At 36.6% G+C, this 27843-nt stretch overlaps 2 protein-coding genes across 4 annotated transcripts in view; one reads left to right on the top strand and one right to left on the bottom strand.

Annotated features, from left to right (window-relative positions):
- The window catches only part of Arhgap6 (Rho GTPase activating protein 6), a 479616-nt gene that overhangs the window by 95758 nt on the left and 356015 nt on the right, over positions 1–27843 (bottom strand). The window lies entirely within an intron of this gene.
- Positions 19555–24980, top strand: Amelx (amelogenin X-linked). The gene is made up of 5 exons (XM_006994320.3): positions 19555–19595; positions 20879–20944; positions 22798–22845; positions 24218–24262; positions 24528–24980. The coding sequence occupies exons 2-5, from the start codon at positions 20891–20893 to the stop codon at positions 24978–24980; spliced, it is 600 nt and encodes a 199-aa protein (XP_006994382.2). The 5' UTR covers positions 19555–19595; positions 20879–20890.

Below are 27843 nucleotides of genomic sequence, written 5' to 3'. Positions count from 1 at the left end.
AAATTCAAATTTCTATCAGTTCTAATTTGTTGCCTAAAATGTGATCTATGTACAATATGTGTCTTAGTTTTGGTTTAAAATCATTTATCTTATTAAATGCTCTTACTTAATTTACAACCAGCATAAATGGTAACACTTTATTTGAAGTAAGAACAGGCAACACTTTCAGTCAAAGACTGACAGTTAATTGATCTAAACTTCCACTTGTGGAGCGATTGACCAAGGGACCTTTCAAAAAAACCATAATTTTTTATTGATACTTTGGAAATTTCACATCATGTACCCCAATCCCACTCATTTTCCAGTCCTTCCATATTGGTTCTCCACCCTTGTAACAACCCCAAAAAAAGAAAATAAAAAATTAAATTAAAAACAAAACAACAAACAAACAAACAACATCTCGTTGACCCCTCTGGGCAATAACATGTTCCTCTAGCAAACAGACTTCTCTCATACCAATCACAACTGTCTCATGTCTAGTTCCTCTGTACTTGTACCACTCTGCTCCTCCATCTTTCTCCTCCATCTTTCTCCATCACATGTTCATTCATTGTACTGGCATTGGAAGCTATGGTGTATCACACAGTACACCCTTTGGCCCAAACAGCTTTACTTGCATATGTTCATCGCAATGAGTCGTTGATCTGGTTCAAGCCCTCTGCCTTCTGTTACACCATCAATGCTGGACTCTCACTGAGATTCCTTTCAAGTATCCTGTTGTTGTCCTGTGTCATGGAGATCCTGTGACTATTGTGCCACAGGACTGGTCCCTTTACATGCCCCAGCATTTCATAGTTGGGGTAGATTTTGGGGTAGACCAACTGAAGGCCCTGGATCTGGGACTGGGTGGTAGCTGAGTTGGTTAGCCCAGGTCTCTGCCTACCCCCGCCCCCACCAATGAGGGGCAGGGACCGCTCTCCTGCACCCTTGCCACTAGGGCCAGCTCTCCCATGATGTCCCAGAAAAGGGTGGGGTCAAGGGAGCTTTTCTATTTATTAGTAAGTTAGTTCTTTGACAGCTTCAAAAAGTGTATATAATACATGCATTGCTTTCTTCCTCCCATCCTCCTTTATCTTCCTTTCACTGCTATCAACACCTTTCTCCTCCTTACCTGTCTCTTTCCTAGATTCATGACTTTTGGTTTTCTTGTGTAATCCATTTGGTTTAACCAAGGCCATCTGTATGACCACTGAATTGGGACTATCCTTTGGAGCCTGATGAGGTCATGGGTAGGTGCATCACTAAAGTGACTTCTCTATCAGTGAGGGGGGGGGGCTTTGAGCCCTTCCTTCATCCATGCTTGGTAGTTGATGGTCTCATGCAAGACCAGTGTATATGTCCACAGTTATTAATAGCACATTATTGCAATATCTGTGTTTTGCCCAAGAATCACCTTTCACAGACATTCTCCTTATCGTTAGGCTCATGTCTACATGACCCTGTTCCATCCTTCAGAATATTGTAGTCTATTAGAACTTTATATGTTTATGGAAATATTTGCTATACCTACTGTCTGACAAGGTAACCACTGGCCACTCATGGCTGACATTCATTTGAGATTTGACTAGTAAAAATTATTAACTAAATTTAAATTTTTACTTAAACTTAATTGCTTTTTAATCTAAATAGGTACAAGTAGCTTGTGGCTACTGTGTTGGACAACACAGATATAGGTCAAACCAACAAGACTCCTTGGAGTTGGGGATCAGGCAATAACAGGTATATAAAGCTCTCTTCTAATGGGCAATCTAAGTTGAAAACCAGTGGAAAGGCTTGGATAATCACAATACTATTGAAGGAAGTGAGTTCCTTAAACTTTTTTCTGGGAGATGTAACTTGTTTTCTAGATTTCATCAATTATTTGTTCTGAACTTAAGCTTCTCTCTGTCCAGCCTATCCTACTAGCTGCTTGTACCCTTCTACTCCCATATGATGCATGACCTGTCTCTATGCATTCACTGACTGATCTTGGCAAATCTCTCCCATGCTGCAGGCATAATATGACTGACCTCACTTTGAACTTGAAAGCTAGATACTCTTTCATCTCCTCCACAGGGAGCAGAAATAATCTAATAATGCTACTAATTAAGACAAGTCCATACACTTACATACCCTTAATTTAAAATTCTTTTTTATGTATATAGGATTGCTCTAGATGCCCTACGATGAAGACCATGTCTAGTGGTATCAGTTAAGCACCTGCCATTTAATTTGCTCCTTTTAATTCTTTTTTCTTTCTTTCAAAATGGTGCTGGGTTGGTTAAACCCAGGCCCTTGTACATTAGGGCAAGTACTGTGCTACTGAGTGTACTGCAGCCTTCATTTTCTCCTTCTGTGGTTGTTATTTGAACATGGGACTTATTTGTAGAACATGTTTCAAAGAGGGCTCTGAGGTCCCAGTGCCCAGTTTTGAATTTCAACTCAGTCTTTTCTGATTTTCCATCATTCTAAGGGTCAGTTACTTACTACATATAATGGAGCTAAAAATAGAAAAATGCACACATTTTTTATGGTAAGTGAAATGAGCCACATATTCTCCTGAGCCCAGATTTTTATGTCTCTCTCATATACACATAAATGAATAAATAAATGTATGTAATTTAGAAAATTAAAAAAATAGTAAGACTCAGAATCTAGAATTTAAGCATAACGATTGCTATTTAGGCATGCCATCATTTTATTGACGTATTGAAAACCCCAACTGTTACCACCTAACATGTCCCCATGGTTACTACTGATTTGTGCCTGTGCACATTCTCTACAGTGACATTTGCTGCTTTTTTCCTTGTTAACAAGTTTTTCCTGTAAAGAACCATAACATGACAAACCATTAGTGCCATGAGAGTTTGAAGACAGCACGGCTATTCATAGTACACAGCGAGGATTGCTCATCAGTGACTCACAGCAAGGATAAAATAAGTGGAGGGCTGTGTATACTCCCATAGGATTGAGATTTCTGGGGAAATAACAAACATCTTGCAGACAAAGCATATACCCACTGTTATCCCTAGCTTTAATCACAAATCTATTTTACAAGGTGAAGTATATTAACATTTTTTAACAGATGAAAAAAAAATCCAAGGTAAGGGCAGATAAAGTTACCTGTCCCCAGATAGTCTGCTTGAGGCTTGGCTAGGATTCACATGAAGGGACCTTCTACAACTATTCTGTACTGCCTTTCTATGCTTTCCTCTTCTACTCAAGACAGTTCTTCAGAATGACTAAAGGTGTGAGGGAAGCCCTATGTTCACCTCCAAATCTGTCTCATTTGGTTTTCTTGTAAAGTCAAATTCTAAAGTTTTGTGACTTAACCTCTATCATCAGAAATACTTCTAGCATATAGACTGAAGCATTCCTTGACCTTGGGGTAGCAAGTGTTCTTCAGTTAGAGAACTACAATCCTGGCCCTCTTCAGCCCAAAGGTTTTTGGGTTTTTGTTGTTGTTGTAAATCAAGCCTTATTGGAATACAAACACACCCACTCATGTCTATATTATCTGTGGCTGTTTTCCCAATATAATTGCAGCATTCAGTACACAACAAAGCCTGTCCAACTTGCAACACTTTTGCTGACCTTTTACTGAAAAACCATCTAAAATCATCAGACATATGATAGAGGAGATGGATATTCACACTGGATAGATTGTTTCGCTATTCTAAAAGCAAAAGAAACTCATCTTTTAAAATGCTTAGGAATCATTGGCTTTCATGAGTGGTCACCTATGTTAGAGTGGGTTTTTCAGTGACACAACTGCTTTTGTTACCAATGCTATTATAAATAACCCCAAATAAACAGAATTGTTCCCCAAGCTCAATTTGGAAAGAATAATTTCATTAGCATATTATCAGTGCTTTTTATCTCAGATAAACAGACATCTGTTTATGCCTCTCATGAAAAGTCATATAATATCCCCTATATAGGGACATTACAAATGAAACAGAACCAAGCATCAAATAAAGAAGCAAACAATACCGTCTAGAATACAATGATATGTTTGCTATGGATGCTATAAGGAATGAGTTAAAACATGGCCAGGGGGAATCTACTTTTGTGTTAAAGAAGGTAAACTTGGTTCTTTGAAGGTCTCAGATAATAGGTCTCAAACCTAGACAAGACATACGTAGGCAATCACTTGAGGTGTCTAACTGAGGGAGGAAAGTGGAGGGTTGGGGATGTTTAAGTGTCAGCTCTTTTCCCAGAAGACTCTAACATCATAGATACCACCTCCTATGCAACCATCGCATTCACTCTCCATCTCTCCCATTTCAGCTATTTGCTTGACTCTTTCCCAAGGCCAGACACAATGCCCAGAAGAGAACAGCTTTTATATTTTGTGCTTTTGCATATCTGTTGGTTGAAAGGTGGTTTGGAGGAGAGCAGCAATTCTACCATCTAGACAGAAAACGATTTGTCCCTGTTATGTGGAAACAAGGCCAGCAGGGAATATTTATATTGGGGACATTTGTTTTAAAGTAGCTAAAACCACTTCCAGTAAAAAATGAAAAAAAAAAAAAAAACAAAAACAAAACTTGCTTCCCAGCTTCTCCTATTAAATGTCAAACATGTAAAAGGGGAAATTGAAAAGAGAGAAAGCAATTTACAGAGTCACACCAAACACCAGGTAAGACATAAAAACAAACTGGCTGTTTTTTTCAGTTGCTGTTTTTCTGGGATGTTTTTTTCTCAATATACTATTTTTGAAACAATAAATTAAAATGTGTTTCACAGAGCTCCCTAAGCACTTCTGTTTTGATATATAATGTATCCTCTGGGCAATGAAATATATTGAATCTTAAGTTTTAAAAAGAAAAATGTAGCAAAATAATAAAGGGACTGGATGAGTTGTAATTAAACTAATTAAAATAATTTCTTGAGGCAAAAATATACCACTTTTAAGTTGTGCAATTTACTGTTTTGCTAAGCATATTTAAAGATATATGTGATCAGTATCAATTCTGGAGCTCCTTCATCACCTTAGAAAGTTCCATACCTGTTGTTAATCACTACTGATGCTTCTCTCACTCCAGCACTTGAAAAACACTAATGTACTCTCTGTCATTATGCACTTGCCTAATTTTGGCATTGAATATAGATGAAATCATACAATATGTGCCCCATTTATGTCTGGTTTCTTTCATATAGTGTAGTTTGAGATCTGTCACTGCTGTAGCATTTATCAGCCCTCAAATCGTTTCTTATGGTGAAATAGCATAGATAGATCATATCTTATCATTTGTTTGTTAGTTAAGGAGCTTTTCAGCTGTTTCTACTCTTTGGCTATTATGAATAAAGCTATTGTGAATACTCACAAACAATTTCCAGTGTGAGCATTGTTTTGATTCTCTTGGATTTTTGGATTATCTAAAGGTGGCATTGTTGGATCATACAGTAACTGTATATACACCAAAAACCAAAATGGGAAAAAAAAACCTTAAACAATACAACTCAAACATCAAGAATTAAAAATACATTTTCTACGTCATTGCTTGAGATATAGATATCATTAATAATGAGAAAACCATAACATCTGTATTTCATGTGTATTGGCCACTAGAACTCTAGTCAAGCTAAGAGAATGATCAAAATCTTTGTTTCCTTTTGTTTTCATACACTACTGATCATGAATGAGTTACAATTTTAAAAGATTTCTAGTGTCCATTTCTTTAAAAAGTGAGGTACATAATGGGTACATGAAAACGGCAGGTAAACTACTTATATTTTAATACGAATGAATTGTTGATATCTAGCACAGAAATTATATGTTAAAATACAATTCAGCTCTAGCTGAGATATTATTCCCTATATTGCAAGATATGCTAAAAATAAAATGCTGCATAGAACAGTTCAATAACCTTGTTTTGTTTACTTTCATGCTCTTTGACTTTATTGGTCTTTGAATGAAGCCAGAACTTAATATTACTTACAAGATAATCATTCCATACAGTGAAGGCTGATAGGAAGAGTTAAACAGCAAAGGTAATCGTTGAATGTCTTTCTGGCTCTGTGGAGTATCACCAATGTTAAGAGATGTCAAAAACCCAATGAAACAAATAGCATAGAAGATATCCATGTGTGAATTCTCAGAACCTAGGAATCTAGGAATGTGTTACCGTGAATGGCAAAAGGGACTATGCATATGTCATTACACTTGTAACCTTGACATGTAGAGAATATACTAGATTATCCAGGTGAGCTCACTCTAACCACATGAGTTCTTAACATAGACAAACCTTTTCCAGCAGAACACAGAGAAGATGTGAATACCGAGGAAGAGTCAGAGAGACATATTATAGGCTTTGAAGATGAAAGAAGTAGTCTACAAGTCAGGGAATGGAGGCTACAGAAGCCACCCACATTACTTGGTGCCTGATCTTATGTAAGTTAGACCTCTAGTGGGAGAATGGGGTAACAGGTAAGCTACATCCCAACAAAACTAAAGGCAACATTTTCCATTCAACAATATAAAAATATGGTTTCTTCAGCATTGAATATAAATTATTATTTAAAGTGAAAGTGTTTGGCCAATTCTTTATTAACTTCATATTATTAGCAAGAGTAATACAGTAAAGTATTTCTTAGAATGATTGAGACTCTTCCAGAAACTGCCTAATTCTGCTACTGAACACCTTTTTCTACCATTGCTTGTTTCTATAAATTCTATTGTGAGAAAAAATGATAGACACAACCAAATGCTGCAGTCTGCCTTTGGAGCACCCAATAATGCTTTATTAATACCCTCCCACATACACACTGGATATCTGAAGAGTTCTGAGAATATTGTCCTTTGGATATTTTTGGACACACATTTCCAAATCATTTTCTCTAATACGCGAGTATATATTAACTCCTCAGTCTCTTAATAATAATAATAAGGATAAATATCACAACTAATAGAGCTAACAGTTTTATATATTTATTTAATGCCAGACCATGCTAAGTGCTAAATCTCATACAGGCATTTAGGAATATATATGTATATATGCATATGTATATTACAACAATTATAACAATTATATTTTTAAAATGAGGCTTTGGATTTGAAAGAGCACGGAAGGCATATGAGAGGGTTTGGAGGGATGAAAAGGAAGAGAGAAATGTGATTATAATCTCAAAAAATAAAAGAAATATTTATCTTAATGGATCTCATTTATGGGCTGGACCACAGGACCTGGGTTCAATTCCCAGCACCCACATGGTGGCTCATAACTCCCTGTAACTCCAGGTCCAACACCAGTTGCCATCCAGAAGTAGACAGGGGAAATCTTATGACTCCCTACCCTTAGATGAATAGATATAAGCAATTAACACTGCCTATAGAGGGGGCACTAATCTTATCCAGGGATGAGTTCCCACCCCCGACTAGTTATCTAATATCAAGTAGTTGACCCTAAAACTATATACATATAATCAGCACAGCATGGATTCAGCAGGTTGTATTTATATATTTAATTTTATATGTTGTATATGTAACAACAGTGGCTAAAGAAAAGGAGGGTGTAAATATAGGACAGAGTGGGAGGCATGTATAGGAGTAATGGGATGGAGAAAAGGGATGGGGAAATGATATAATTATATTTTAATATAATAAAAAAGAAAAATAGGCTGGCCATTTTATCCTATGCCATGGCATCCTAGATGAACCATTATGTTTTTTCTGCCTTTTTAGAACACCTGAGAAAGGCACTAGTTCATTAGAGAATGTCTGAAAAGTCACATAAAGAAGAATGTGATTTTCCTTAGCCTAGCCTGGTATTTCAGAAGGCACACAAAAGCACCTGTACCACAGACCATTTCAAAATCAGAGGAATAAAGCTATAATGGATTGTTAGAGCTACAGGCCTACCTTAAAATTTAAGTTATTTTCAGGTAGCATTTCTGCTATAGTTACTCAAAATGTAACTCTGCACTGTTTCAGCCTCCTGAGCACTGGGCACTCTGTGTCCATAAACCTAGTGAGGCTTAAGCCAAGCTCCCGGCCAGATCACCTAAAAAGGCAAATGTACCAACTTGCATGCCAAGAAAGACATAACTAATCAATCTCTATCCTGTGCAGCACAGCCAAGGCCTTTCAACACACTCCTGGTGCCAATTAGGAGTAGCTGAAATTACATGTGTTCACCATCACATGCACCAATTGTTAAGTATTCAAGTTATAAGACTGCTTATAAAATATACAAGATGCATTCATGAGATATTCACTTCAGAGCCAGCAAGATGCCTCAGAGGGTTAAAGCACTTATTGTTCAGGCCTAACAACCTGAGTTTGATGCCGTTATCCTATAGTGGAAGGGTAGAACTGACTCCCAAAAGTTGTCCTCTGACACACACATGAAATGTGCCCAAATTCACAGATGCATCACACACACACAAAAAAAAGAAAGAAAAAGTAGATATTAACTAGAACAGCATCTTCAATAGTGAAAATACCAACAATTCCAATCCCAGTATGAAAAAGATAGACCCAAGAACATCACTAATTACATCCCTCTAAAAACCTCCTCTCCTTTGGATACTTAGTGAGATGTTGCAACAACAACAACAACAAAATAGAAAACCCCACTCTTAAAATCAACAGAAATGTGCGCACATATTCACCACAAGATGCATGGCCTAATGCTCATAGCGTCATTATTCACAATAGCCTCAAACCATAAACTAGTAAAATGTCCATCAAAGTAGAAAGGATAAATTGTGGTTTATCCACATAATGGAAAGCTACATGGTAATGAAAATGAAAAAAACAACTTCAACCACTTAAACGAATACACATGAATCCCACAGATATCATGTTGACACCAATGACAGCATGTGATCCCATCAATGCAAAGTCTCAAAATAGGAGAAATCAATCTAATGTGTGAAAAGACAGAATAGAGGTTATTTTTGGGGCAGAGTGACTGGAAAACTTTAGGGTCTTAGATTGCCTCTTCATCTGGCACACATAGGTTCATTATTTAGCTTGTAAACTTGCAAAACATGCATACTTTATTATGGGCACATTAAACTTTACCAATATCTAACATACAGTATTAATACAGGTCATAATATAAATAACTATGTTGTATTTTAATTACATGTTGACAGACATCAGCAACCTAAGTGTCTATCAAGGGGCAATTAACTAAATATACTCTGGGATATCTATTCAATGTAATTCTGTACAGGTATGAAGGAAAAATGAAGTGGCTGTTCCTGTATCAACTTGAGGAGATTTCAACTTTATATAAAGTTAACAAAATTATAGAACAATATAAGGTGTCTAGTATAATTCCTCAGAAAGATCAGAAATTATCTTGTCAGATATTAACAGTGGCTATGACTTGACAGAGATTCTTTAGGGCATTATGCCTAATGCTTTTCTATATTATGGAGAGTCTATTTACAATCATGAATCATGTTTGTACTAAGAAATAAAACCATACAAAAATTAAGAAAAAAAAATGGCCTAAGTTTGAGTTTCTTATTGTCTCATTTGTGAGGATTGGGGCTTTTGATGGATGGAGGAAATGATAATGGAATAAACACAGTGCCTTGCCTTCAGGGTCGCTAAGTGAACCCAGGGATAGAGGTCACATTGGTTGGTTGCTGGCAATCTTAACAATTGATTCAAATTAGCACTTGTTTGCTCTACATTCAAATCTAGTTGTGGTGTGGTCACCGCAAACAGGATTCCTGGCCACACAAAGAATGTGTCTACAAAATGGCAAAACAACTGGATTTGTTTGATTAAATGAACAAAACCATATACTCAGAGGGAGGGAACAAAAATCAAAACAGCTACACCCAAAGTAACTCAGTCAGATGGGTGGTTCACCAAATGCACCATTTCATTGAATCAACATGTTAGCAGCCTCTCATGGACTCTGAGAAACCCAGTTTCAAATGAAATACTTGTAATAATCCAAGAGGTCATGAAAGAAACACATTCCCTATTATCAGCAAATGCTCTCTGAGTGTTTCTTGAGGATCTGCCATTGTGTTTATGGTCTGAAGATAAGATACTACTTTCATAATCATCAATGATGTTTTTGTTAGGTGTTCTTAATATAACCTATTGCACTAAATGATAATCTACATTGGCTTGGGCAAAATTGATAAAAGCCTAGCTTTCCATGTGAAGTAAAGGTTTAACAGATAAACAGAACAGCTTGTTCACAATAAGTTGCCTTTATGTATCTCAACTCTGACTGCACACTATATTCAACAGAAACAAAAGTTCCAGAAATAGCACCTAGTCATCAATATTTTTTTCAAGCTTCTCTGGTTACTGAAAGTCACAGTAACAGATGAAAGCTTTGCTTGGTCTAATTAAATGAGAAATTGGGTGGAATGAAACCAAGACATAAATGTCTTCAAAAACTCACCAAATGGTTCTTAAATGTAATGAGCATTGAAGATCACTACTTCTAAATTATATTAGAAGTCATGTGTAATCCTTCAAGAAGTGCTTTGTAGAGACCCAGTGATACCAACTATTCCTCTGTGTCCAGTTTTGCTAGATATTCAACCATGCTATAATTTCATGTATTATGCAAATTACATATGGATGCTTTACAACCTAAAATGGGGTTATATTCTCTTAAACTTATCATAGCATGAAAGTATCATAAATAAAAACATAGCCTAGACCATCCTACCTTAAACATGTTTTAAACATCATCTGTAGCTGAAGACTACTAGTCCATTTTATTCTCATGCATGATTTTAAGGGTATGTATGACTACTGGGGCTGCTCAGTGATAGAGCTCTTATATAGCATGTTTGAGGCCCTAGGTTCTGTCCCTAGCACTGTGACAGAAAAAGAAAAAGGAGAGGAAGAAATGAAGGGAAATGGAGCAAAAGAAAAGGGTAAAAAAAGGAAAGGGATGGAGGGAATAGTAGGGTAGTAGTGGGTGAGGAGCAGAGGGGAGAAAAGAGGAGGCGGAGGAGAAGTCAACAAAAAAAATGAGGCATGTTCACACGTGGATTTTCTGAATTTTCTATGGCCCAAGTACTTCTTGTCTTGCCTCCATTCCTGAAACTAAGTTAGATTAGTAGGATATGATCAACAGTGATTGCCCACTTGTTTTCATTAGCCACGGTATAAATCAAATCTCATGCTTCCTTTTGCTGTTCAAGGAGTGTTTATAGACCAGAGAATGATTTTAAAGCTGACTTAAGTTAAGTTCCAGGAGAAATTGTACAGCCACTTTGGAAATCAATATTTGGAAATCTCAGAAAATTGGGAATCAATCTTCCTCAAGACTCAGCAATACCACTCTTGGGCATATACCCAAGGAATGCTCAATCATACCACAAGGACACATGATCAACTATGTTCATAGCAGCATTATTCATATAGCTAGAACCTAGAAACACCCTAGATGCTCCTGAAGAATGGATAAAGAAAAAGTAGCACATATACACAATCGAGTACTACTCAGTGGTAAATAATAATAATAATAATAATAATAATAATAATAATGACATCATGAAATTTGTAGGCAAATGGATGGACCTAGAAAAAATCATCCTGAGTGAGGTAACCCAGATTCAGAAGGACAAACATGGTATGTACTCACTCATAAGTGGATACTAGATATAAGCAAAGGATAACCAGACTACGATCTACAGCTCCAGAGAAGCTAGCTAACAAGAAGGACCCAAGGAGGGATGCATGGATTGCCCTGGGAAGGGGAAATAGATGAGAAATCCATGAGTGAACTGCAGATGAGGGGTGGGCAATGGAGGGTAAGGGGTAGGGGATGAGAACATAAGAGAACTATCAACATATTCTTACAGTTGTAGCATGGGAAAACTCAAATTCAAATTTAGAGATTTTTTTATGTTATTGACACCACAGTGCCAGCCGTTTAAATGAAGATTAAAAACCACTGGCATAGATCACAAATTAATTTTATTCTAAAACAACAATTTAAATGTATAATTTATTCATTTAAAATTGTATAAGACTTTTGTTTATTGTTTGATTTTGTGTGTGCATGGATGAAGTGTGTGTCACAGTACATGGGTGAGGTCAGAGGACAACTTGTGGAAGTTAGCACTGCTTCCCAACATGTGAGTCTTGGGGATGCAACCCAGGTCATCAGAATTGGTCAAGTGCTTTTACCTGATCAGCCATCTTACCAGCCCCAATTTATTCATTTTAACTGACTCTTTTACTTTTTTCCTGTTTATAACTTTTTTTTTTTTAGAAAGTCTTCATTCTTTTTTTTTTTTTTTTTTTTTTTTTTTTTTTTTTTTTTTTTTTTTTTTTTTTTTTTTTTGGTTTTTCGAGACAGCGTTTCTCTGTGTAGCTTTGCGCCTTTCCTGGAGCTCACTTGGTAGCCCAGGCTGGCCTCGAACTCACAGAGATCCGCCTGCCTTTGCCTCCCGAGTGCTGGGATTAAAGGCGTGCGCCACCACCGCCCGGCCCTGTTTATAACTTTAAAAAAATTAATTAATATTTGACAATTTCATACACACATAATGCAATCTGATCACTTTCATGTCTCAACCTTTCTTATATCCCTCCCATCCCTACTAATCCCTAAACCCTCTGCCTAACAATTTCCTTATTTTTTTTTTTTTTTAGCAAACTGAATATTAGATAATTTTATCTTCCAGGTAGTTTTGAACTTTTATCTCCCAGGCAGTTTTCATTTAAATAATTCTTTAATTGCTTTCCCCCATTCACCTTTTCATTTCTATTTTAAATGATAGAGAATCTTTTATTTATTTTTTTTACAACTTCATACATGGGTACTATTGATCCATTATTTAAAAAAAAAAGGAATCAGAATTTTGAAAATGAAGGTGGAAAGTGTGGAGTTTCCAGGATCCTGAGATACTGGTCTCTTTGTTCTTTTTTTAAATAATTATTTTTTTCATTTTACATGCCAACCACAGTTCCCCCTCCCTCCCTCCCTCTCCCTCCCTCCTTCTCCCCGCCCCACTTGCCAACCACTCCTCAGAGGGGATAAGGCCTCCCCTGGAAAGTCAACACAGGCTGTCATACCAAATTGAAGCGGGACCAAGCTCCTTCCCGCTGCATCCAAGGCTGAGCAAGGTATCCCACCTTAGGGAATGGGCTCCAAAAGGCCATTTCATGCATCTGGGATAAGTCCTGGTCCCACTGCCAAGGGTCTCACAAACAGATTAAGCCACACAACTGTTACCCACATTCAGAGGGCCTAGTTCAGTCCCATGCAGGTCTCCAGCTGTCAGTCCAGGGTCTGTGAGCTCCCACCAGCTTGGTTTGGTTGTCTCTGTGGTTTTCCCCATCATGATCTTGACCTCCCTTCCTCATATAATCCCTCTTCCCTCTCTTCCTAGGACTCTAGCTAACTTCATACCAGCTCAGTTCATAGGCACAGTAGGGCCACAACTCCTTACTCAGGACATGTGACATGTCTGGAGATAGTTTTAGTTTGTCATATTTTGGTGGCAGGGTGTGGGATGAGGTGGGATGTTGCTTCTGGAATATAGGGAGAAGAGGCCGGGGATACTGAACATACCACAGCAAAGGATTTGCTATCTCCAAATGTCAAGTGTGTCAGAGGTTGTCAGAGATCTGTTTCTCAAACATGCATTGTATGACACCATAAGAAATATTAAAAACAGGAAAATCCAAAAATCTATAGAGGCTGAAAATTCACAGAGACTGAAAGTACGGAGTTGTCTGGGGTCAGGAGTGGAGACACTTAAGAGTGACTGCTAATCACTATTTCCAGGTTTGAAAATTAGATTATGTTGATGGTTAGAAACTGTGTCAAGATACAAAGACTATTAGAAACCATTCAATTGCACATTCTGAGGGTAATTTCATGGTATGTAAATTATATATGAATAAAACAGTTTTGATCATTTTTATGTTTCATTTGAATTTGTTCCTTACTAAACAAGAACTCGTTTTATAGAATAATATCTAGTTGACTTTGAACAATAATCTCTGGCAACAGATCTCATATGTAGCCCTATATTTCATATGAAAGTCATTAACCAAGTCCTTTACTTTTTAAACACATGTTATCACTTTGGCTAGGAGCCTGAGATATTCAAAGTGTATATGACATATCATTTCTGTCCAAGAACAATGGAGGAAAACCCTATATATTAAAAGATGAGAGATAATGTCCAACCTTTTGACTATTTTTCCCTTTATTTTATTGAATTCCCTCCCTTTCCTTCACTTGCAATTACTAAAATTGTCATTCTAGAACAGGTCATCATGGTGCAGGCTTTTAATCCTAGCATCAGAGAGGTAAAGGCTGAGGTAAAGATCTGGGGCTAACTATAACTATGTATCAAGTGCCAGTCTATCCAGTAGGTACTACATGGTAAGACCCCATCTCAAGAAAACAAAGAACAAAATGTCACTCTTACTTTTGCAAACCATATTTAAGATTGAATTGTATTAGAACCCCCTTACTTAGGAATGCCCATTTCCCCAGTATTATGGCAAATGTGCAAAGGAGTCAAGTACATGAGCCAAGGTCAGACACAAGGGATCAATGACCCAAGCGTAATTTTGCCCTAGTCTGTCCTCTGCCAAAGAGCAAAATTCTCGCTTCCTTTGACAGCATAGAAACTACTGGTCAGTGCGTGCGTGCGCACGCGTGCGTGCGCACGCGTGCGTGCGTGAGTGTGTGTGTGTGTGTGTGTGTGTGTGTGTGTGTGTGTGTGTGCACAAGTAGGAAAGTAAAATGTATTTTGGTTTATTCAGTCCAACAAACAGAAAGAAAATCACTTGTTTTTACATTACTATGTTACCTCTGTTAACACAGGTATAACATTTTCACTCCTGACAATTACCAGCTAATTATAACCCAAACAACACATTGCCAAGTGCATATAATTTCCTTCATTGAAAGTTGTTCCACCAGATACTTAGCAAATGCCTGCAGACTTTCCAAATTACAAGCTATATGAATTCTTTCTGTGAATATTTATATTATTAAGGTATTATCTATATATAATCACAAAGGCCTTTCTCACTTTAAAAGTACTGTGATTTTATCTGAATTTTTTTATTCAACCTTCCTCCACTCCAAGGGAACATTGAATAAACCTGGGGCCTATGAAAATTTGGACATATCTTGTACTTATCAATCCTGCTGAACATGAATGAAAAAATACTGTGCTCCAAATGTCCTATATTTCACCTGGGTTTATTGAATTACAGATTACTTTAAAGGGTGAAATGAAATACTGGCTACTCAGAGGTGTTCAGAAATGAGTTCCTTACATAACTGTTTGTATTTTGGTAAACATCTGCACAAATTGAGATTAAAAAGGAAGGGAGAGAGGAAGGGAGGAAGAGAGGAAGGGGTTTGGAGACAGGAGATCTTTCCTAGGTAGTCAAGTACCTCACCTAAATTACTGCCGTCTTTTTTCTATATTTTCACAATATCGTGGATAATTTTGACATTTTCACCAATCAGCCATCTAGCAACTACTTTGTATACATTGCCAAAGATACCTTAAAGGAAGTGTAAGACACAATACATTCCAAGGGTTTCAACTGGCAAAAGTAACCAATGTTTGTCAGAATCAGTAAGGGCTGACATGTCTAAGTTCTGACAAGGGCACTACTCCAACTATATTCCAGAAAATATTCATCCTAGCAAATGATATTTTCTATTTTCTTGGAAAATAATTTTTGAAGATTTTTTTTACATGTGTACATTGTATTTGGATCTTTTCTACCCCATCCCTCTCCCAACTTGTGTTCCCCCAGTGACATGCTCTTTAGTTCATGACTATATTAATCCAGTATTTACATGAGCTTAAGGTTGACTCCTTAGGATTGGGGTTATGCCTTTTTTCAAAAGGAGAAGAAAACTGGTTTACTTCCTTAACAGCTATTGTCATTGTAGCTCTTCACTTAGGGGTGGGATCTTGTGAAATTTTCCTCTATCCACGTGGGAATTGCATTTTCTTATGAGTCAATGTCTACAACCAGAGAATTTAAAAGCTAACTTTAGTTTTAATTACACAAAAGTAGTTAATCTTGGAATGATTCTAGAATATTAGACAATTCTGTGTCTGCTTTAAGAGAAGGCATGAGAACTGAAGTACTATATAGCTGATATGAAAGGGTTGCAGTATTCATAATCCCCACTTTTCCAACAACCACTCTCAAATCAAAAGTGGCTGAGGCTCAAGAAGTAAGCTAGAAGACTGAATTGCAAAGCAACAATAGAAAACATGCCCCCACCAGAAGCCATCATCAAATGCTATAAAACTGAATCTCTTGAGCAGTTCTCACAGGTGACCCCCCGCCCCACCCCATGAGCAGATCATGTGGGCTTAGAGTGTTCCTTTGCTTAAAGATGACACACATCTCTAACTAACTTATATGTATGGCTTTTCAGCAAACCATAAATCAGAATCAGCTAATTAAAAGGGAGAAACTTGCTAGCATAAGCATCCCGGGAACAGCAAAATGTGAGGGTTTGTAAGTCAAATAAAACAGTCACAACTACCTAGAATAACAAAAGAATTATTATAATTCAGAAGGGTATTTACACTATTCACCTATCACTTTCAAGGACAGTGTGTAGAAGTAGTAATAAATTCACATTTTTTTTGTTGTATAATCTATTTTTTAGTGTTCTGATGGCTGAATATTGAGAATTTATATATTTACCAAGGTGTTTAACACTTTCTTTTCTTTACATCCTTGATAGTCTTTGATACTTCTTATCTTTGTGAGAATAGCCTTTCTGGCTTCAGTAAGATATCTAATCATAATATTGATTTGTATTTTTCCAATAGTTAATGACATTGAGCATTTTCCATGTATTTGTTGATCATTTTTATTCCTTCTTTTTGATAAATGTCTATGTAGATCATTTTCCATTTTTAACTGGACTTGGTAATTTTTTTGGTGACAATTTCTCATTCTGTAGCCCAGCTGTCCTGGTAGACCAAGCTCTTTTCAAACAGTGATGATTCTATTGCCTTAACCTCTAGAATGCCGAAAATACAAGTATCAGTCACCATTTTTTAAAATCATGTAAGTGGTAGCTAAATTAGTGGAAGAAATTCCAGATAAAAGATCCATATTTTAATATCCAATAATTCAGGACATGCAATAGAGGAAAAATATAAATAACTAAAGTATTTCTATGGAACAGGCCATCAGTGTCTGATCAATTGATGTTCACAGTGAATACACAGTAATTATTTCAGTCCCAGAAAAATAAGTATTATAATAAGAACACATCTGTTGATCACTGTGACTAAATCTATCATCACTCTTTCATTCTTTAAATATAAAAAACAGTAATGAGATATACTGCATGCAGATGTAAGGCCAAAAGCAATTCATAAGTGGTTGTATTAAGTAGGTATTATTATCCACAGTTTTGTAGAAGAAACTATGTCCCAAATCCTTTCAGGCACCCCAATACACATAATTAAATAAAATGAGTAAAAGACTGAAGGGAAATATAAGATCCACATTTTCCTTCCTCTCTTCTTTACTACAATGGGGTACACCTCTACCAAATCCTAAAATCTTTTTTACAACTTCCTTCAGAGAGAATACATCTTGCTTCTGATATATATATATATATATATATATATATATATATGATTCAGCAATAAACATTCATAAATAAGCACAAATCTTGGACATATTATTTTAGAGCCCTATTATGTGTTCATTTTCTTGTATACATTTGGCTTACTATGTCCTTCCACTTCCTGTGCTGCCATCTTTCTCTTCCAAACTGAATAATCACTTTTCATCATGATGTGCAGTTTTCCTTATTAATTCATTCTCAAAGATAAACTTAGATCTTCGAACACCTTAAATCTTAGGTATTATTAGCATCCTTTCAACACTCACCATTTTCCAGGTCATAGGAGTAGAATGGGCACATTCCAATGTTTCCCTGCGTCTGTTTCTCACCTATTTTTTTACACTAATATTCTTAGGTAGATTATATTATTGTACCCATCCTACATATGAGGAAGCTGTGACTCAAACAATCTGTGAGTAATTTCTCAATGTTCCCTCAATCTGTAGTGAAGCAGGAGTCAGGATTAACATTGCCTAAATTCAATATTGTCATGAATACTATACATTACATACTTTTATGACTATTTTCTCCTTGTAATAATTAATCAGTTTGAAGAATCTGTAGAACTTATGTATATTTGTAGCTATAGAAAAATGCATATATGTGTGAAAGTTTAAAAATTCTGTTGAAGTATTTTAAAGATCTGACTACAATACAATAGTATTGGACATGATTTAATGCTGATGCAAACACCATTAGTTCCTGTCGTTAGTTATAAATTTATTTCTTAAATGGTGAGATTGTAGAATAAAGTAAAACCAAGCCATGTTTTGTTAAGGCAGAGAAGTAAAATACATGTAAATTTGATAGCTAAATCAGAAGTCCTCTTACAAAGTGAATGGACTTAGTTAATGTTGTTTAAGTAAAGGAGAGAGTATTGAAAACATGGAGGCAATGCCACTAGAGGGAGAGTTAATAAGTGCTGAAAAAGAGATAGCAATTTGTTTCCAATACGAAGAATCGGGATTGGTAAGGGCTGGAAAAGACTAGAGCAGTGGTTTTCATCCTTCCCAGTGCTGCGACCTTTTAATACAGTTGTGGTGATCCCTCAACCACAATTTTTTTTCGTTGCTACTTCATAAATGTAATTTTGCTACTGTTACAAATCATAATGCAAATATCCATGTTTTCCAATGCTCTTAGGCAACCCCTGTGAAAGGATCACTTCAATCACAAAGGGGTCATGTCCCACAGGTTGAGAAACACTGGAAGAGAGCTGCTAACTGGCTCTGTAGTAGAACCAGGGCAATACCTGTTCACATGTTTGTAAGTACTCAAGTAGATTTCCAAGTACATTGGTATGTGATATGTGCCTACTTTGTCCCTCAGGCAGGCATTAGAATAAGTGTTGTGGCTGTAATAGTCTTGAGGTCATGGTAGTTTGCATGGCAGGTGATTTTCTGGAAAAAGCCAAGAAAAAAGGCCTTGGTCTCTTCTTTTGGTGGCCATCAGAATGGTGATAAAGGACACATGGGACAGAGTGGATCCTTCTAATAGAAGCAGGGAAAGAACACTGGCATTTGTGGATTCTGGAAGAGCTTTGGATTTCTTACCAGAATGGGATTTGAATCTATGCATCCTGATATGAAAAGTCTGGAGAACCTTAAGTGGCTATTTTGAGTACACTGGAGAACCTTGACCATTCAGTTTTCTAAAAAGGATAATGTTAACTGCAAGAACTGAGAAGTAGACAATGGAATAGAACTTTCTTAAAAATGAATTTGAATGTATCAGCATATGCAGTAAACTAATTTGCTGACTTGAAGACAGCCTCCCAAACCTACTATTGCCTGTAATGAAAGACTATCTGCACTAATCACAACATGCAACCTTAACAGTGCTCAAAGCATCTCAAAAATCATGATACAGGGATTTTTCTTTAGACTCAACACATTTTTCGTTCAGAAACCTGATTGGCTGTTCTAGATGCTCTGCATAGTATAAATTCAGGCTCAGAGTTGGAAGAAGTCAAAGGATCAAGCATCCCTGAGCTTCAGACAGAAGTCACTCAGAACACATTCAAAGGTATGTGGATTTCATTCATAATTTACCATTTTTATTGTGGTAATTTCTTTCTCTGAATTTCATGTTTCGAATATATTGCACATTTTTATGACTCTGTGCTATCCACACCACATGTGCTTCTTCAGTTTTACTATGATTAAATTTTAGTCTCTGATAATTGAATCTTTAACTTTATAGTACAGTAATGTGTTTGTGTGCATGTCTATGAGATTCAGGTCAAGCATTCCAAAGCTTTTGGGGAGCCAGATTTCACACCAGAATGTTTCTTTGCTTTTTAATTAAGATAGTGCTTTAATAGGCTATGACCTACTTCTTTACAAAACTTTAATTATATCAAGTGTAAGTGCTTTTTTTAATTAAGGTAACCTCTGAAAAAATAGACCTAGAAGGTAGAAAATCTCAAAGTACTTTTCATAGCCAGCACCATTACATGTTACATTCATATCCTACATATACTTCAAGGTGTTGTCATAAAACAATGTGCATGTTTTGGGATGGCCAGTGCTTGCTTCATGTTTCAAGGACCTTAATATGTAGAAGAATTCCAGTGTAGTTGACATGCAAAAAGAGGATGCTACTGACTGAAGATAGAATTTTTTTAGGTAGAATTCATTCCAGAACCATTAAAGAAGCATCGAATGTTAGCACTGTTCCCTCTCTTTGGTTTAACCATATCTTTTGCTTCACACCTGGAGCTCAAAGGTGTTATGAGAGATTCTTGTCTAAAATTCTACAGATGGTGACATCTGGACCTAAACCGACTCCTTCATCAATCTATCCTGGAAAATTATTCAATATTTTCTCAAATAATTAGTTTATGCTTTTAACAGTAGCAATGCTCAAGTGGGCTGTACCCAAAAAGAACATTTCTGTCTCTTACAAAACTATAAAATTACATTCACTAGATTATCTACCAAACCCTTCTATTTGACTCTATTCTTTTAATCATTATTTATCGATTCCATTTAGCTTCCATGAGTCTACAAGCTGTATAGGTACAGAAAAATGGTATACAAAATCATTTTGGTAGATCATTTGTGTTCCTATAACTTGTTAACCTTCAGCTTAGTTGAAAAGCCCCTTTATCATTTTCATAACTTCAGAAGCAATTATATGAGTTGAAAAATGGGAATCACACATGAATGAAGTCCTTTGCCAAGAAGGACTCCACCTTCTTTTTATTAGCAACACACTAATGTGGTCTGTATACATATATGAAACATAATTATGTTCATGCCTACAAAAATATTTTTAAAAATGGCTGGTGTTGATTTACATTTCAGAACCATCAAGAAATGGGGACCTGGATTTTGTTTGCCTGCCTCCTGGGAGCAGCTTTTGCTATGCCCGTGAGTAAAACACTCCTTTTATTGACTGTATCCAATTTCATAAGCTTAGAAATATAAATCTGTCCCCCTGGTTGGTAAATTTCAGGGTTTAATACAGCACAAGATCTGATATCCCCGAGTGTCTAAGTGTTGAAGAAACCCTTAAGGAGCTTGTTAAATAGAAAATCATGAATGTCTCCACCACCGATTGTGATTCAGTACAGCTGAAGGGAGGCCAAGCACTCAGCATTTTAACAAGCATTTTACCCCCAGAAGACCCTGCCATAACAATTAGCTTGTAAACACCACTGCCCATCTCTATGAGGAGTTATCTATTTGAAGGAATTCTTGAAAGGCTTCCAGAGAAAGTTTACTCAGCCTTAGGCAAATGCAACATCCAAACAATCTCTAAAACTCAATTCCTCATAAGTTTCAAAATTTCTTCTTGCCCTCCAAATGCCACTGCTGTTACCCTTAAGTAGGTAATATTTTTACATTAGAAATTCCTTCTTGCACCACCTCACTGTTAAAAGCCCCTCCCCCTTACTCCTTAGGTAGGACTCAGCCTTAGCAAGGTTCTGGAATCCTGCCTATGCCAAATGCTTTGAAAGCAAAAATATATAGTACAAGGTCTGTTCTGTACCATTCAAATGTCCCAAAGACCAGGAGGTCTGGCCCACTCTCTAGACACAGGCAGAAGGCTACTGCCACATGCCAGCAAAGATTTTGGTGATAAAAAGAACATTTGATACTATAGAAGCCAGTAAGTTTGTAGACCTTGTGCTCTGTATTCTTGAAATCCTGCATTTTGATGATTCCTTATCCTCTGAGGAGCTCTGACATTTAAAAATTCAGTCCTTTATAACACCTTAGTCTCAGAGAGCTTATATCAAGACAATATAGGGAAGACAGCTACCTAACTAAAGTTCATTTACATTCAGATGAGAGTGAATAAATCCAATTGCAAAACACATGCATTTTGGAAGAGCAGATTTGAACTGACCCTTAAGTAGCTTTGTGTCTGAGGGAGGTTTTCTGCTTTAATCTCACACCTTTCTGTCTCCTGCCCCCACTGCCCTGGGCCATCCAGAACTCCATAAGTCAGGTATTAGTCAGCTGGCCCCCACTTTGGGAAGCACAGAGAGTTCTGGTTTAGAAAATTGTTCAGGTTGCTTTTTATGTGGAACTTCTAAATTTCTGTCATAAACCATTGACACAATAATAAAAAGGGTTGGCCTTGAACTTCAATAAATCAATTATTTTCTTGTTCAGGGGATATATTTAGAATGTTTATAGTTTATTATTCTCATCTTGTTCTCACATTGAACAATAGAGTTGGTGTGTTATTTATTTACTTTGCATGTTAATTACTAGGAATCCCTTTGATACTTGAACACTTAATTAACTGATATATAAAGGGACCCTTTGTGAAACAATTCCTTGCTTCTTGTTGTTTTTAAATTGTGTAACAGAAACATACCTCTGTTCCTAACACAGAGGGAGTTTGATCAACCAGTAAATGGGTGGGTAGAAGGGGTAGGATTCTTTGATGGTTGATGGGTTTAATCCAAAGATCCCTGGAGGACAAATGTATTCTGCATTCTGCTTCCAGGTCTCCCCTGGGAAAGTCATTCAGCTAGTTAGAGCCTCTTTTAAGTGAGAAGGCTCCTCCTCCACAGCATACACACTCAGACTAAAAGTAGCCCTCAAATACATTCTGTACTATGCATATTTTTTAAATGTAGCATTAGAGACGCTTAATGTGAAAAATTGTGTATTGACTTAATTTGTTTCTTTCTCTTCCTCTTTCTCCCTCCCCCTTTGTTTCTCCCTCCTTTTTTCTTTCAATTTGCCTTATCCCTTTTCTGAAAAAGCTACCACCTCATCCGGGGAGCCCTGGTTATATCAACTTAAGCTATGAGGTAATTTTTCTATTTACTAATTTTGACCACTATCTGAGTTAAAGATGTCCTGAGATCTGTAAAGAGTGCTGTATTGATTCTTCATTCAAGATGTTTCTCAAATGGTCACACTTTTTCAGTTCCCACCAGCAGCTTGAAGCCCCGACTGATGGCCTCAAGCCTGCATTTCCCAGCACCCTCCTACCTGGTCACTCTGACTCAGCCTCCACTTTTAAACCTAATTATAAATGTATCCACCATGAACTACCACTCAGGAAGGCTCCATGATAGGGCAGAAACTGAACTCGGCTTCAACAGTCTTGTTCTATGCCAGCCTATAAAATTCGAGGAGTAAGTAAGATGTTAAAATCTTTTCTAGCTGGAAAAAAAAAATTGCTGATTCAAAGATATCCAGACACCGTGTGTGTTTCTCATTGGCTATGCTAAGTGATTAATGAAAAGTGGTTTATAAGAGTCTCTTCAGAGTGATGGAAAGCAGAAGAGTTCTAGAAACAGGGTTTGGGGTTCTCCTCAACCACAAGCAAACTATATAACATTGAGAAGATCTGTTTTTCCTTCTGGAACTCTGTTTTCCTCATTTAGAGAAGGGAAACAATGATAACTGCATTTCAAAAATATTATTCAGAGACTAATAAAGGGCATGAAAAGTGCTATGTCACTCATAACTTGAGGGAGGTTAATAGTTTTTTTGTTGTATTGATTAAATGGTGTACCATATGAGTCTAATTAATAAGACTATACTGTCCAGAAAGGGATGAAATTCTATCTCACAGGTTCAGATAAAGTCTGTTTAGTCATATAAACTGAAGAAAAATGCTAATAAGAATCTGAGGCAAATTTTACTGTTTTATCTTAAAATGTTGATATATTTGACCAAGAAACCTATGTCTTAAGGATGAAAGACAATGTTTACACCTCCTCTCTCCATTGTGATATCAAATAAGAAAGAACTAAATGAATATTATATCACATTGTTGGGTCATAAGTTTTTAATTGTTTGTTTTGCTCTTTCAATGAAGAGCAGGAACTGTGGAATTAAATCGATTACTACTTTCGTAACTTCAGCTGAGTGAATGAACCTACCTGAGTTTTCATAACGTTACCTATAAAAGTGAGGGTGATACCTGCCTCAGGTCATGGAAGAAAACATGAAAAGTGGATGGGATGGATATAACACAGTACCTGACACATAGGAAACATCCAACAAATGTTTACCTTCTTCTTTCTTTTGTAGAAGTCACATTCTCAGGCTATCAATACTGACAGGACTGCATTAGTGAGTCTATATTTCATACTGCATTAGTGAGTTTAGTATTTAGTTCATATGTAATTAAACTTAATCAAATGCATTCTAATATCTCTTTCTCTTAAGGTGCTTACCCCTTTGAAGTGGTACCAGAGCATGATAAGGCAGCCGGTATGTACACATTTTGTTCTTCATTCCCTTAAGAGAATAGGCATGCATTTAAATTCCCTTTTTAACTGAAGTATGTCTACTCCACCTACAAACACTAATGGGAATTTTAGTTTGTAAAAGGTCATATCTTTACACTGTTAGAAATTCTTGCAAAGGAAAAAATGACTAAAATATTCATAAGGTCATAATAACAAACACTACTGCTACTTCTCCAGTTAGAGGTCAACTGAGCCAATGGTAAACCTGACTCTTTGTTTCTCACCAGTATCCTTCCTATGGTTACGAACCCATGGGTGGATGGCTGCACCACCAAATCATCCCTGTGCTGTCTCAACAGCATCCCCCGAGTCACACCCTTCAGCCTCATCACCACCTCCCAGTGGTGCCAGCTCAACAGCCAGTGGCCCCCCAGCAGCCAATGATGCCAGTTCCTGGCCACCACTCCATGACTCCAACCCAACACCACCAGCCAAACATCCCTCCATCTGCCCAGCAGCCCTTCCAGCAGCCCTTCCAGCCCCAGGCCATTCCACCCCAGTCTCATCAGCCCATGCAGCCCCAGTCACCTCTGCACCCCATGCAGCCCCTGGCACCACAGCCACCTCTGCCTCCACTGTTCTCCATGCAGCCCCTGTCCCCCATTCTTCCTGAGCTGCCTCTGGAAGCTTGGCCAGCGACAGACAAGACCAAGCGGGAAGAAGTGGTGAGTATACCTTGAAGCCAGAAAAAAGACAACAGAACTGGCCCCAGTGTTCTAAGTTTCAAAACAAATCAGAGCCCAGAGATGCAGACACTATAGGTCTTTGCTTCTGTTTAGTCCAAGCATATATTGTATTTTTTTTCTTTTTTACAAATGAATTTGTTGACATGGCTTGGTAATTAACACCATGGATTTTATGGTGTATTTAAGTTTTAATTATTGAATTTTCACCAGAATATGTATTACTGAAATGTACCCATTTTAATAGTAACATAACAGGTGAATATCATTTTTTTTAATATTTCAAAGGTTTGACTAGTTTGAATGGGCTAAACTTCAGGAAGAATATAAAAAAGGAGTAATTTTTGAGAATGAGGAGGGCAAATATTTGAACAAGTTGAAAGAGGTAGATAGGAATTATCTTTCAGGACGTATAGGAAAATTGTCAGTCTAGAGTGATCATTCAACTTGAAAGTGGCTAAATTAATGAGACTGTTAGGTTCTTCTTCAGTACTAGGACTCCACAGACTAAGCGTTTGACAAGCGGTTGTCACAATTTAGCATTAAATATTCCTGTGTTACAGAAAGCTCTTACAAACAAATCAGAATAGTTAATAAAATGATCCTTATGCACACACATAAGTTACATATATGAAATGATGTGATATACTATGCACATGGATCCAAATGTGATTCCAACTCATAAATGCTATGAATGATTTGCTACTAAGAATCAAAGAGGAGCAAGGCAGGAATAACCTTGATTGGGAGTTAAGACACCTGGATTCTAGCCCTAGCTTTTCCCTCAAAAGAAGAGGTGGTAGGGTACCAAGTTACTTCCATTTGGGGGGTGTTTCACCTCTTTAAAACAGGAAAGGAAAAAAGATAACTTTTAACTCTAAATATTAATGCTACAGTTTCCTTATAAAATAATGCCATGCATGTCTTCACAATTGTAAGCCTGTTTATGGAAATGAGGTAGAACTTATAGAAACTGGCTGGAATTGAATAACCTGGTAGCTATCACTGATTATCCTAGACTAAGGTATATGCTCTCTGGTTGCATGCAAAGTGGGTTTATTTGTGTCTTTATTAATGATTAACACTGTGGATTTGATCATGTGTTTCTATCTTGCCCAAACTATTTGTGGAAAGGTGACTTTGGGGAGGTATTTTGAACTTTTTAAACTCAGTACTCCCCTGTTTAAAATTAGAGTAAAAATACTGATGATTGCCTAGAGTTGCCTTATGGAAAATGAAGTAAAGTAATGAGATTACAGCAGGTAACACTTGATGAAAGGTGGCAGCTACTATTATATCATTAAATAATGTCTTAGTGCCCTGAATAGGAAACTTCTATTTAATGAAAAGATAAGAAACTTCAGAAATTACGGAATAAAACTCAATGGTTGTACATTGTTTTGACAAAACAGAAGCCATAACTTATTATTGTAAATAGTATTCACTAGGAATGTTTGTAAATTATGTTAATTGTTCCTTTTGCTATATTTTTTCAGGATTAAAAAATTCAGAAAATGAGAGAACCGAAGTGGATACTTCGGTTGTTTTTAGGAATAACTCAAGAACACAATGATTTGTGCCTACAATCACTTAGTAAATTCTGTAACTAAAAATAAGTATCATTAGCAGATAATAAAATGTTTTAAAAATCATTCATGTCTTTGTGTTGAATTAAATTTAAAATTTCCTATCACTTGAGAGAACTTATAAGTGAATAACATAAGGACTGGTCATTTGCTCCTACAGATTGACCATTTAGCAGGCAAATAATGACTATATGTCTTCTTAGAGAACCTTTATATTATCTCAAATCTTTTCTTAAAATAGAATTTTGTACATCATTAAGAATAGCTGAGAAAGTTAAAAAAATGTTCAGCATGGATAGTCACTGAACCTGATCCAAATGAAAGCAAGTTTAGAAGAAAAATTCTTTACATTGAAAAAGATAAACTTTAAGAAATGTTTATATTCTATATCAAATTAAGACTTGGAACTCTAGCTTTATTCTTCACACCACATTACTAATCAAAATCTGGTCTTTTGAACTCATTCTACAGCAAAAAATATTTTCAGTGAAATTATGTGATATGTAGAGTAATTCACTGAATTTGAAATTATTGAAGCAATTATTTTGCCTAAGAAAAATTTAATAATGGAACTTCAAGCAGAGAATTGCAGTGATTTTATACACAAGTCATTTCTTTCACTTCATAATCTTTAAGCTCATGAAGTCTACCGCATGGTCTTCAAAATGTTAACAGATGCATAAAATGGACTCAAAACAAGTTTTCTTTCCCACTCATATTTATATTTGAATCATTTTTTCCTCTTACACCCACACAAAATTGTAAACAGTCTTTTCAGGGTTTATATTACACAGCACCCTCAGTAACTTTATTCCAGTACCTTCATGATTAAGGTCCCTTAATCATTTTCTGGAATGAATAAACATAGCTTTACTGGGAAGGTATCGATATGCAAAGAAATAAGCTGATTTTAAAGAACAAAATGCAATAAGAAAGGTAAGAAAGCAGTCAATTAGCATAGGGTACTTTTAATCAACTGAGCAAATATTTTTCAAGCACTAAGTAAACTAGGCACTACTGTATGTAATAGTGAAAACAGTAGTTCCCTATCTTTAGGGCTCTAGAATCTATGAAAGGGATGCAATAAGCTATTGTCAACAGTAAAGGATGCCCAAATGGCATTAATCCTATGGCAGAAATACAGTCAAAATTCTATGGCACATAGCAGTCACAAGCTGTTCATCAGCTTGCTCACAACTCATTTCTCATTGGCAGAGCTGGAACTGATCCCAGAATATGGCCTTCCTCCTACTTGGGAGAGAGATGTGTCCTCT

Source organism: Peromyscus maniculatus, chromosome X, assembly GCF_049852395.1.
Source record: "Peromyscus maniculatus bairdii isolate BWxNUB_F1_BW_parent chromosome X, HU_Pman_BW_mat_3.1, whole genome shotgun sequence".
NCBI classification, from domain to species: Eukaryota; Metazoa; Chordata; class Mammalia; order Rodentia; family Cricetidae; genus Peromyscus; species Peromyscus maniculatus.
This window is presented reverse-complemented; position numbering and strand designations above follow the sequence as displayed.

Excerpts from the sequence above, each read along its gene's own strand:
- Amelx (XM_006994320.3), top strand. The coding sequence starts at position 20,891 with ATGGGGACCTGGATTTTGTTTGCCTGCCTCCTGGGAGCAGCTTTTGCT. Across the intron at positions 20,945-22,797 it reads GAGCAGCTTTTGCTATGCCC|CTACCACCTCATCCGGGGAG; the intron begins GTGAGTAAAACA and ends TTTCTGAAAAAG. Across the intron at positions 24,263-24,527 it reads AGAGCATGATAAGGCAGCCG|TATCCTTCCTATGGTTACGA; the intron begins GTATGTACACAT and ends GTTTCTCACCAG.